Source organism: Sminthopsis crassicaudata, chromosome 2 (genome assembly GCF_048593235.1).
Source record: "Sminthopsis crassicaudata isolate SCR6 chromosome 2, ASM4859323v1, whole genome shotgun sequence".
NCBI classification, from domain to species: domain Eukaryota; kingdom Metazoa; phylum Chordata; class Mammalia; order Dasyuromorphia; family Dasyuridae; genus Sminthopsis; species Sminthopsis crassicaudata.
The window spans coordinates 513,971,601-513,984,358 of NC_133618.1; the positions used below are offsets into that span (position 1 = coordinate 513,971,601).

General features: G+C 43.6%; 1 protein-coding gene across 2 annotated transcripts in view; it reads right to left on the reverse strand.

Moving 5' to 3' along the window:
- Positions 1-12,758, reverse strand: part of MYH6 (myosin heavy chain 6) — a 45,346-nt gene that overhangs the window by 24,289 nt on the left and 8,299 nt on the right. For both annotated transcript variants that reach the window (XM_074294289.1, XM_074294290.1), the window contains 13 exons: positions 11,457-11,725; positions 9,893-10,063; positions 8,228-8,537; positions 7,094-7,161; positions 6,765-6,852; positions 6,537-6,654; positions 6,283-6,406; positions 5,748-5,884; positions 4,483-4,738; positions 3,375-3,617; positions 2,933-3,109; positions 2,259-2,404; positions 1,845-1,935 (listed from right to left, as the gene is read on the reverse strand). In XM_074294289.1, the coding sequence (XP_074150390.1) occupies positions 1,845-1,935; positions 2,259-2,404; positions 2,933-3,109; positions 3,375-3,617; positions 4,483-4,738; positions 5,748-5,884; positions 6,283-6,406; positions 6,537-6,654; positions 6,765-6,852; positions 7,094-7,161; positions 8,228-8,537; positions 9,893-10,063; positions 11,457-11,725 (2,198 nt within the window). The remainder of the gene's footprint in view (positions 1-1,844; positions 1,936-2,258; positions 2,405-2,932; positions 3,110-3,374; positions 3,618-4,482; positions 4,739-5,747; positions 5,885-6,282; positions 6,407-6,536; positions 6,655-6,764; positions 6,853-7,093; positions 7,162-8,227; positions 8,538-9,892; positions 10,064-11,456; positions 11,726-12,758) is intronic.

Genomic DNA, 12,758 nt, shown 5'->3' on the forward strand with positions numbered 1-12,758 from the left:
TAATAAAAACATTTAGCTCAGAGAGTTGTTGTGAGGATCAGATGAGATAATGTTAGGTGACTCAGTGGATCAAGCCTTGGGACTAGTCTACAAGCCCTGGGTTTGAATCTAGCCTCAGATATTTACTAGCTGTGTGACCCTAAGTAAGTCATTTAACCTCTGCTGCAGCCTCCATTTTTTCAACTGGATAATGAAAATAATAAAATAAAGGATTGTTGTGAAGATTAAATGGGAAATAATTGACTTAGAACAGTGCCTGGCCTTTAATCAGCACCATATAAATTAGCCATTATTATTATGTATTTTGCAAATTTTAAGATGTTATATAAATGCAAATGTTGTAATCAGACTTTGCCTTAGTGCTCTAGTTCCCAGCCCTTTCCCCAATATACCAGGCTGCTTAGCCAGATTTGTACCCAGGTAAGGATAAAATGAGCTTCTAACCACAAGGAATCAATTTTTCTTGCTAACAGATGACTGTCATTTTCTTCACATCTAGCACATACTTGGCCCTCTTAAGAGTAAAGGATACATGCACACGATAGATGCTTAGTTAATGTTTACCAAACTGAAGTGAATCCTGGCTAGATTAACAGAATCCACAGCAGGTGGATGGCAGAATCCCTATCTGTGCATAGCTTTTGGGTAAGTGAGTGCTCTAAAGGGGGAATTAACTCGATGGAGGTGAATTGTACATGAAATATTCCTTATACAACGATAATACTGAACATAAGGAAAAATGGAAAGACAAAATGATGCAATATTAGATCAACAATATCTGAACTACAAATACACTGACTATAACTATATGTATGTATTTAAAGACAAGAAAACAAAGTCAGAGGAAACAAAATTATAGGTAGACCTGGAAAGGGACACAATAAAAATATGTTGTTTTTTGTTTTTTTCATGTTTGTTAATTACTTCAATTCTACTTTGTTAAATAATAAAATTCTAAATAAGATTGTACTTCTTGGTTTGAATGTTTGTCTGACTTTGTTCTTGTTAAAGATTACTTTTTTATTTTAAAAGAGGTATCCTGAGGCTTGCTACCTATCTTTGTGATAGTCTGTTCCTTTGTATAGGAGGAGAGGGGACTAGTGGAGGAGGGGAACAAGAGAAGGGTTTCTCCATCATCTGCTTTAGTGAAAAAGGACCAGGAAAAAGAAACGAACACCCAAAAAAAAGAGTGGGTAATTGTTAGGAGACATTTCACCCTCTGCTTCCAGAGTAGCCCAGCTTGAAGCTGTTTTAGAGAGAAAGTGAACTATTGTCTTCTGAGAAATAATTAGCATTCTGGAGAGTCTCTAAACTCTCAGGGGAAAGTGATTTAGTCTCCTTGTTAGTTAACTTTGAGGTTGCTCCAGGAGAGGAGGCCCTGTGCTCCAGTAGAATTGTTAAAGTCATAAAACCACCATTTAAACCACATAATCTCCCTAGGCCTAGTAAGACTGGGAATGACCTCTGAGGTCCTCCTGCGTTTAGATGACAGATTTTGTTATTGTTTAGTTATTTATTAGTTGTGTCTGATTCTTTGTGACCCCATTTGGAATTTTCCTGGAAAAGATTTCATTTCCTTCTCCAGCTCATTTTACAGATAAGGAAACGGAGGCAGAATTAAGTGACTTGCCCAGCTTCATACAGATAGTAAATTTTCCATGTCAAATTTGAACTCAGATCTTCCTGACCTTATGCTTGGTACTCTAGCCACTGAGCCACTTAGCTGCCTTATTATATGATATATTACATGATACTATATCCTAGAATTCCCAGTTATCTTCTTTGAGATATCCAAAACCTTCAGTTCTCCCCAGTGCCCTCTACTTTGTTGTCCAGACAATTACCTGGTTTTCCTTTAGTTTCTTCTGCAGCTGGAGAGCCACTGCCTGTTCATCTTCAATTTTGCTGTTCAGCTGATTTATATCAAACTCTTTCCTGGAAGATATTATGGCTTTTGGGCATTCTCTCTCCTTCATTTCTGCCTCTTCTATTGTCCTGTTCTAGAACACTGGGATTACCCGGTTTCTCTCTCCCTCCCCAGATACAAATGGTCAATGCCAGTTTCTCCAGGGAATCATTTCCAGGAGAGGAGGGAAATACCTGGGAAAAATCTGCCCTGTGGAAAGGGTTACATTAGTCATTCCCTCATGCCCCTGAAAGAACGAAGGTGTAATGGAGATTGGGTATTCTGTCCTTCTGACATATTCTCTGACTGATGCACAGATTTCTATGCCCTCCCTCCTTCCCGAGGCTCATACTTCTTGAGTTTCTCCTCTAATTGCTGCTTGTCATTCTCCAGGTCCATGATGCTTTCCTGGGTAAGCTTCAGATCTCCTTCCAACTTCCTCTTTGCCCTCTCCAGGTCCATCCGGACCTTTTTCTCCTGTTCCAGAGATCCTTCCAGCTGACAGAGAGACAGAGAAAGACAGACAGACATAGAGACAGATGCACAGTCAGAGACTATTCCAGGGAAGACCAAGAATCTACTATGCAATATCCTCTCCTCTAAACCTAAATCCTAAACCCAAAATTCAAGGAGCTCTAGTCCTTAAGTACATGAGATCCAAGGTCAAATTACCAAAGGAAACAAGGATAGTCTGAAGAAGAACCTCAGTTAACATAGAAGTTCCAGTGACTTGAGGAATAAGATCAGTGGATTTTATTTAACTCAATTCAACAAATACTTATTGAGAACCTGCTCTTTGAATGTTAGTGTGCAAGGTGCCAGAGATTATAGAGTCCCTTAACTCTCAAAGTGGAAGGGACTTTTAGGGACCATCTAGTTCAAAGGCCTGAAAAGACTGGATTATACATAAAATAAAAGGGGCATAGCCTCTGCCCTTTTAGAGCATGTGAGTTTCATTTGATCACTGGAGTTTCCTAGAAAAAATTAGCTTAAGTGACATAAAGGAATGAGGTCAAAGTTGCTCACATCATCCACTTGCTGCTCCAGTTTGACCTTGGACTTGGTCAGTGTGTTGACCTTATCTTCCTCAGCCTGCAGGTCGTCCAGTGCTTGCTGGTGGGCCTCCTGCAGGGCCTTTTTCTCCTTAGTCAGCTTGGCAATAATCTCATCCAGCCCAGCCATCTCCTCGGTCAGGTTTTTCACCTGGGGGATAAGAACCCCATTTTGCACCCACCATTATGGTCAAAGATCGGCAAGCCCAACCCGCTAATTGATTCCAGGGGATGGTCCATGAGAGGCTTTGTGAGGTACAATATCCAGGCTTCTATTAACTGCATGGGCCTGGGTAGGGGGGAGACAGATTTGACTGTGGTTGTTACTGGTGGCCTGGCCCTGTGGCATAGGCCAGGATGGCCTAGGTGTCCCGTGGAAGTCCAAGGATGGCACTGGAGGTGATCTCTTTGCTCACCTTGTTCTCTGTGGCATGCTTCTCCTTCTCCACCTTAGCCAGAGTCAACTCCAGGTCATCTATGTCCTTCTTGAGCTCTGAGCACTCATCCTCCAGCTTTCGCTTCTTGGCTGTGAGCTCAGCATTCATCTCTTCCTCATCCTCCAGGCGCTCAGTCTGCTCCTTCACCTTGGCCTCTAGCTGGATCTTGTTTTTGATTAGCTGGTCACAGCGCTCTTCTGCATCATTGAGGTTGTCTTGCTCCTAGAAGCAGAGCATGCAGAAAACGAGAGGTTTATAAGAGTCTTCCAACTGGGCAAGGGCCAAACAAGCTATGGTATGTGAATGTAATGGAATACTAGAGGACCGTAAGAAATGCTGACTCGGACAGTTTCAGAAAAGCCTAGGGAGACCCAAATGAACTGATGAAGAATGAAGGGAGCAGAACTAGAACAATTTATACAATAAGAACCAGATTACAAAAGAAAACAAGACTTGAAAACTCTGATTAATTCAATGACCAGCTAGAGGACTGATGATAAAGCATGTTATATCCTTGACAGAAGGATGGTGAGTTCAAGATTAAGAATAAGGTAAATGTTTTTTAGATATAGCCAGTCAGCATTTGTTTTGCTTGACTTTGCATGTTTGCTACAAGGGCTTTTTTTTCCTTTGGAGGGGGACAAGGTGAAGAAGGAAGGGATAGGTAAAAGACTAGCAAAAAAGAAAAATGAAATGAAAGAAAAGAAGATTCATAAAGAATTTTAAAATGCACAGAAGGAAATGGAGGAAAATCCAGAAAGAAGCATAAATAAGCAAGATAGTTTTGAAAAAACAAACAAACAAGTTGAACTTATATATCTTTAAAAGTAAATGATACCTAACATAGGCCTTTAGTTTTATGAGTAATATATACATATATATAAATGCTTATTTTATTGGGTGTTTGTTAAGTTCAGAATACAAAACAAGAGACTGAAAGGAGAAGAAAAATGAAGAGAGAGAATTTGAAAAAGACTTAGAACACATGCTGTTCTAGGAGGTTCTCTGGGCTAGGAAGACATGTTGTTTACTAAGAGGGAGAGGATGAGGTGTATGGAGAAGATCAGGGAGGACCACGTGGTCTTACCGCCTGGACTTGTAGCTGCAGGTCATTCTTCTCCTGAAGCAGGGACACCATCTTTTCCTCCAGCTCCTTCCGTCGAGCATCTGACTTCTCCAGGGCTTCTTTGATGCGCCCAAATTCTTCCTTCATGTTGGCCATCTCCTTCTCTGTCTCTGCACTTTTCAGCAGAGGCTTAATCTTAAAGTAGAGCTTCATCCAGGGCCAATTCTTGACGCCCATGAAGGCCCGGATGTTCCACTGAATCACCAGGAGGGCATCCCTGAGAGGGAAAAGTCAGTGTCAGGAGGACTCATGAACCAGGCTCTGCCTTCCACTAAGACTAGTTTCAAGAGATCTCCACCCCCCCCCCCCCATTGAGAAGAATAGAAGGAAGACTATGTGGGCAGGAGCAGTCTCTCTTCCTCCCTTTGTATCCCACATACTAGAGGACCCAGAACAGTGCTAGGCCCCGGGCACACACTTACTATACATTTATTGACTGACATATTCATAGAAAGGTGGAGATCTCTGTCAATAATAACTGACATTTACATAGGGCTATACATTTGCAAATTGCTCTCCATACAGCATCTCATTTAATCCTCACAATACCTCTATAAAGTTAGCATCTCAGATTTTAGTTACTAATCTTACAGAGAAGGAAACTGAGTCTCAGAGACGGTGAGTGGCTTGCCCTGGTCCCAGAGCTAATGTTAGTGGTGAGGTCTCTCCTGTCTCAAAGACCAGAGCTCCATCCATAAGAGTACCTGGACTTCTACCCCCTTACCCAGAAGACTTGTACTGAAATCTCTCTATCTCAGAAGCAATGTACCTCTGATAATGACTGATAGAGAGGAGTACCAAGGAAGGGGCAGCAAAGGGGCCAAGTGTCAACCACTTTCTAGTAACTGTGACTCACAGCATCCTTGATAATTCTAGGATTCTTGACTAGATCAAGATCAGTGATAATGACTGGCATTCATAAGGTGCATTAACATCTACAAAGCGTTTTGTGTAAGTTATATCTCATTTGTTCTTCACAATAATCACAATTACCACAATGATAGGTACTATTATTATCCCCACTTTACAGATGAACTTAAATGACTTGCCTGGAGCTAAGAAATATCTGAGGCATATTAGAAGCCAGTTCTTCCTGACTCTAGCACACTGCATATCTAGCAGTGAGTCTTATAGCTTCTGCTCTTTTTAGACAATTTATGGGGCCCTCAGATTCAGCGGGCCTCTCGCTCTCTCTCGACTCTGGCCCTGCCTCTTTTCCTTCTCACCTTCGCTCCACAATTTTCTTGAATTCAATTCTCATCAGTTGGCCCCTGGCCTGAGCCTGGATCCGCGTGATGATGCGGGACAGCCTCTCATCTCTCATCTCTTCCAGCAGCCCCAGCAGCCCAGCCTTGAAGAACACCTAGAGAAAGGATTCACATGTTGGGGATGAGGAAGGAAGAGGAAGGGTCATCTTCATGGGAAATTGTCACAATCTTCCCGTAGAGGTGGAGGTGGGAGGTTTCAGATTCATGGGCTGGACTCTAAGGCTTCCTTTTCTAGGGATCCCAGGCTCTGTCCCTAACAGCAGAGCATGGAGTAAGAGCCGTCCTCCCAGAGGGGAGAACTCCATCTGCTGGGGATAAGCAGAAGAGAGAAAAGGGATCTGGGGTTAGGCTGTAGGAGGAGGGAAGCATAACAGGTTGTAAAGGAGCAGCTGGGTTTCTTCCTTCCTGGCCCTTCTTGCTGAGGTCTCTCTCCCCTCATGGAGTCCCCACACATTCCCAGTGAGTCCTCTCCTCCGTGGCTCTGCCATCTCACCTTGGTATGCCCAAACTTGTACTGGTTGTGGTCAATGTCCAAGGAGCCAAGCAGCTTCTCTGCCCCCTTCCTACTGTCGATGAACTGGCCCTCAGGGATGGCAGCTGGGTTCAGAATCCGGTACCTGAAGAGAGGGGTGGAGAGGGTCATATCTCTCTGTGTGGTTCTTGGTTAAATGGAGGATGAGACTATCTGGGAACAACCTTCTAAAAGGAAATCTACCCCCTTCTGACTACCCCACCCTTCATACCCACCTCTGCCGGAAGTCCCCATAGAGGATGCGGTTGGGGAATCCCTTCCTGCAGATCCGGATCCCCTCAAGCACCCCATTGCAGCGTAGCTGATGCATGACCAAGGGATTATCCATCACCCCTGTGGATGGCAGAGGATGGGATAAAAGGTAAGTTTCTGAGTCAATGAAGGCAGAGCATCCCCTACCTCCCACCTTGTCCAGCTGCCTTCTCGGCCCCCCCCCCACTCACCAGGAGCTTTCCTCTCATTAGGGATGAGGCATCTCACAAAGTGGGGATGGGTGGTCTTCAAATTGGCCATTAGCTTGTTGAGGTTCTCCTAGGGATGGATGGCAGTGCTCAGGGAGGAGAGAGATGACAGCAGCCATCTCTTGGGTACCCTGGGACCCCACCCCAGCAACGATGAACCTCTAAATCACAACTAATAGCTTTGAGTTTGTACCTGTGCAGAATTTGCATGTCTAAGGTAACCCTTCCCTCTGGCCCCTTTCACTCAGTTTCGTCCCAACCTGCCCTTCTCAGGACTGCCAGTCTTACCCACAGAGGCCAAAACTTCTTACCCTGTGGAGGGCTGACACTGTCTGAAAGGAAGAGCCCTTTTTCTTGCCTCCTTTGCCTTTAGCATCAGCTGTAGGATAGAAGAAAGAATCGATGGGGAGAGAAGGCACACTTTCTACCTCTCCCCTAATGCTCTCTCTCTCCCTGTTTCCTTTCTCATTTCCTTTCCCCTCAAACCTGCCCTTCTAACTTCTCTTACTGTCAATGTCAAGGCTGACCCATCCTCTCAATCACTGAGGTCTGCAACCTGCATGTTGTCCCTTACCCCTGATCTGTCACTTCCACCCCCATCCCTTCTCCCTCTCTCCCATATATGCTCCCTTTTCTCCTCCAAACTGTTTGCATCCTGCTACAGGCCCCTGTTACCTTATACCTAGGCAGTTACAATGTAGCTCACTCCATCCCCACTGCAACTTATCTTCCTCTCAGTTGTCAAATAAGTTTACTTAGAGTGTGGCTCTGATAACATCACCTCCTCTAGTGAATAGTCTAATGGTCGCAATGACTTTACCTCCAGTATCTAACATAACATCTTCTACTTGACTCTTAAAGCACTTTGTAACCTACATGTCCCTATTTCTCCAGTCTTCTTACACTTATTTCCTCCATGCTGTCCTTGATTCATTATTGTTCTTTATTGTTCCTTTCACTTAGCTCTTATTTTAAAAAAAGTTTTTATTTTCCTCTCCAATTACACATTAAAACATTTAAAGAAAAGTTTCTCTTTCACCTGTTCTGCATTCTCTCCCAATCCTTGGTATTGCCCTGATACTTTTGACCTGGATGCTGTCCTTTACCTTTGCTATCTTGGGTCAGCACCACTTACCTGTGTTACCTACCCCAGTGTATGCACAGGTAGCATGACCCTTCTGACCCTTTCCTTCAGGTAGTGACTTCCCCAATTACCTCACACAAGGTGCATCAGTTTGTATCATGTTCCCACTCCATTCCAATCCCTACACTGCTCTCTTCCCCTGTTTTCCTTCCTCTCTTCCCTTTCCCAGTGTTTTATCTCTTTCCCCTTTCCTTCTTTCCTATAGCCCTCAAGTAACAGGTTCCTTCTGATCTGGGAACTCATTCCTTGGCAGCCAGACAATGAAGTCCCTGAGGCTTCCCAGGGTGATCTGGGTCCTCACCAGCATCAGCAGAAGCATAGGAGGAAAAGAGCGTTGCCATCAGCTTGAGGGAGGACTTCTGATAGAGGCCCACCACAGTCTCGTTGAGTGGGTCCTTGTTTTTCTCCAGCCAGCCCAGGATGTTGTAGTCCACGGTGCCAGCGTAGTGTACCAGGGAGAAGTGGGCTTCCTGCTTCCCTTTGACATTTCGGGGCTTCTGGAAGTTGTTGGACTTGCCCAGGTGGTTGTCGTAGAGCTTGGCCTTGAAGGTCGTGTCGGTGGCCTTGGGGAACATGCACTCCTCTTCTAGGATGGACATTATGCCCATGGGCTGTGGAGAAGAGGAGAGAAATGTAGTTGAGTTTCTTCCCAAGGGTTCAAAGAGCCATAGATTTCCCGGACAAGAAGGAACCTCTTGTAGTTAACTTGTCCACTCCTGGTCTGTTCCTGACCCATAGGAGCTTTCTGTATTCTCTTTTAATCACTTGTACCACTAGCTCATGATCTTAGGGTGAAGCAAGCAGTTAAGTGGGGATAAATGATCTGTAGGTCAATGAGGTTGACTTTAGGAAGCAATTCCTAATATCTAACCTAAATATAAACAATTGCAGGTCAAACCCACTTCATGATACAGTGGAGAGAATGTTGGATTTAGAAATTAAAGGATTTGGGTTCATATCCTAGCTCTTCTACTTACCATTTGGGTGATGGTGAGAAGGGAAAGAAAGAGTGAAGGAAATCAAGATTTGTTAAGTGCCTACTATGTGCTGGGCACTGTGCTAAGTGCTTTACAAATATTATTTTGTTTGATTAAAGTTGAGTAATGATTTATCTGGGCCTTATTATTTTTAATCTGTAAAATAAGGGGCTTAGACTTGATGATTTCACAAGTCTTTCCACCTCTAAATCTGTGATCCTGCCAGATATATTCCAGACCTAGTAGAGTTAGAGAAAAGTAATTTTCCTGCTGTAGTCCTGTGCTTCCCTGAAGACTTTCCTTCCTTCCTTCTGCATTCTTCCTTTATGAAAGGTGTGACAGGCCACGTTCCTATCTGAGAAGCTCTTGAACATTCTGGGGATCTGAAGACAGAAAGGACCTCAAGAACTTAATCCAACAGTAATAAACTTTCCATCTGAAAGCAAGGGATAGAGTGTTCTAGAGACTTCTAAGTAAGTATAGTGTATACTTATACATTACAGATTCATCTACTCAATTTATTCAATCAGCTAATTAATCTCAGCATATAGGGAAGTAACCACTTCAAGGTAAATTACTCTGACTGTTGAGGATTGATTACTCAATGATGATAATTACTCAGTAGGTGACTAGGTCTGCATAGGGCAAATAAATGCCCAAAGTCAGAATTACTAGCTCCCTTATTTTCCTTTTTCTGTAAGCATGCTCACTAAGCTAAGATATCCACAGATTTCTATGTCTCAAGATGTGCTTAGGTTCCATTTATCAGGGAGTAAAGGAGCCCCCTTTAGACAGTACAATTGGATTAGGGAAGAGTATTTTGAATTGCAGATGGGTTCTCTCTAGAATTTAATTCCTCTTTCTTGGTGTTAGGGAGGCTGGGGACATAGTCCTGTGGCTCCAACTTCTACCCATTAGACGCCATGTCTTGAGACGGACATAATGCCCCTCTGTCTGGGGGCTGGGGTCAAGGAAGAGGGCCTGGGCACCTTCTCAATGAGGTCAATGCAGGCCTGCAGGTCCATGCCAAAGTCGATGAACTCCCACTCGATGCCTTCCTTCTTGTACTCCTCCTGCTCCAGCACGAACATGTGGTGATTAAAAAACTGTTGCAATTTCTCGTTGGTGAAGTTGATGCAAAGCTGCTCGAAGCTGTTGAACTGGAAGGGGCAGAAGGGGGAGAGTGGACAGGTCAGTCACTCAGTGAACAAAGCCCATATGAGGGAAGGGCAGGACCCTGCCCTCAGCAGGACAGAGGGGTGGCGCTTCCTGAAGTGAACTGATGTGTTGGAGAGTAGGATGTGATGAGGTTGGAAGCTAGATTATGGTTAGAGCCAGATTATGTAGACACTATTAGAGAGAGAGTTTTCTTTCTGAGAGGCAATTGGAATTCAGTGACTTGTCCAGAGTCACTCAGCTAATAAGTGTTAAGTGCCTGAGGCTGGATTTGAACTCAATGTTCTCCTGATTTGAGAGTCGGTGCTCTATTCACTGAAACATCTAGCAGCCCTGTTAGAAAGAGAAACTACTTGGAGTGTCTAGATACCCGGGTTCTAGATCTAGCTCTGTCACTAATTAGCTACGTGAACTTGGGCAAATTGCTCCTTTCTGGGCCTCACTGTAAAAAGAAGGTTTTAGACTATTTGCTTTCTAAAGTCTCTTTTCCAGGTCTGGCAGTTTCTGCTTCTAAGCATGAATTGGAACCTATTCATAATTTATTGTCATCAAGAACATATAAGTGATTAGAAGACAAGATCCCTAACCTGAGTGATTTTACAATTCAATTAGAGATCAAAGAGAGAAGTAAAGTTACCTTATGTATAAGAATTTATATGTGTGTGTGTGTGTATATATATATTCCTTTTGTTGTGGCAAAACACTAGAAACTAAGGGGGTACCTATCAATTAGGTAATGGTTGAATAAATTATATGATAATTATGGAACATGAGAAATGAAAAAAGAGATTGTTTCAGAGAAACCTGGAAAATTTACATGATCTGATGCACATTGAAATGAACAGAATCAGGGGAACAATTTATATAATAACATCAACATCATAAAGATGAATGATTTGAAAGAATTAAAAATCCTGATCAACATAATGATCAACTGTGATTCCAAAGGAAAGATGTAAGAATGCCTCGTATCTCCTACAAGTGATGGAAGCAAAATAAGATATTTGTTTTGTTTGATTATGCATATTTGTTACAACTTGTTCCTCCCAATGGGGAAGAAAAATAATACTTGATAACTGAAAAAATATGTAATAAAAACCCAACTATTAGTGAGATAACTCTAAGACACATGAAACAATTAGAGAGCCAGACAAAGCAGTCAGGTTCAATCAAAGCTAGGTAGTGTAGGAGAGAATATTGGTACAGTAGAAATTCAGAGCAGGGGCAATCCGTGTGGGTTGGAGCACTTGGCAAAGGCTCCTTGGAAGAGATGATACTTGAATTAGGGCTTAAAAGAAGTTGTGTCTTGCCCAGGTGAGCATCCTGACTATGCCCATCCCTCAGTCAGATTTCATGTCCCCCCCTCTCCCCACTCACATCAAAGATCTCGAAGCCGGCAATGTCCAGGACGCCGATGAAGTACTGGCGTGGCTGCTTGGTCTCCAGCGTGGCGTTGATCCGAACCACCATCCAGTTGAACATCTTCTCATAGACAGATTTGGCCAGGGCCCCAATGGAGTAGTTCACCTGCTGGACGCTCTGGCCTTTGGTAACGTACTCATTGCCCACCTTCACCCGAGGGTGACACAGGCCCTTCAACAGATCGGCCGAGTTCAGCCCCATGAGGTAGGCCGACTTGTCGGCATCTGGTGGAAAGAGAAGGAGCTGAGCCCGTGGTCCCCGGGCCCCTCCAAGCCCTCTTGGTGAAACCATCCTGATCTCATTGCATTTGACTGGTACCACTGAGCCAATTCTGCTAGAGTTGCCTGAAAAGATGCACTTCCTCTCTTCCTCTCAAGCTCCAACTAAGTTGACTTGCTTGCTTGCATTCCATTTTCTACCTCAGCTTTACAGAAATCCCCCCCCATGCCCAGAATACTCTTCCTCCTTACCTCAACTAGTGACTGGCACACTGATCGGTGTATAGTAGACACCTAATAAATACCGAATGATTGATTGGTTGGATCCCCTATCACATATTATTCTCTGTCCCTCCATAATGTAAGCCTTTTGAGGGCAGAGTCTGCTTCATTTTTGTCTCTATAATCACTCAAACCTAGCACAGCACCTGGCACATACAGCCATTTAATAAATGAAGTGAATTGCATATTTCCTGTAGTTTTCTCAGACACTTAACACTTACTAGTTGTGTGACCCTGGGCAAGACACTTAATCCCAATCAACCAAAAAAAAATGGCCTCTAAATCTGGTTAAAAAGAAGTGCATAAAGAGGTTGCTGCTTACCGTTCTTATGGGGAGCTATTGGGAACTGAAAGTCATTTAGCTAGAAAAGAGAATCCTCTGCTCTTTCATTTAGAGTAATAGGGAATGTCCTCATCTCAGCTTGGGAGACATTGTGGGATTGCAGAAAGACTGCCAGATGTAGAGTCAAAGATCAGGGGTTCTAATCTCAAGTCTGCCACTCAGTAATTTGGGACTTTGGGTAAATCACTTGAGATCTTGTAGTTCTTCATTTGTAGAATGGGATGTTGGACCAGATGGCCTCTGGGTCATTTCTAGCTCTCAACTCTGGCCCTTTCTGCACCTCTCAGGCCTTCCATCTCTACCAACATTCCATCTTCTATCCTTGGAACTCACCCCCAAATCTGTCTGTCACAGATCTATAGGTGAAGCTGAGCATATTAGTCAGAGATCCACCAGTCTTTTTAAAAATTGAAC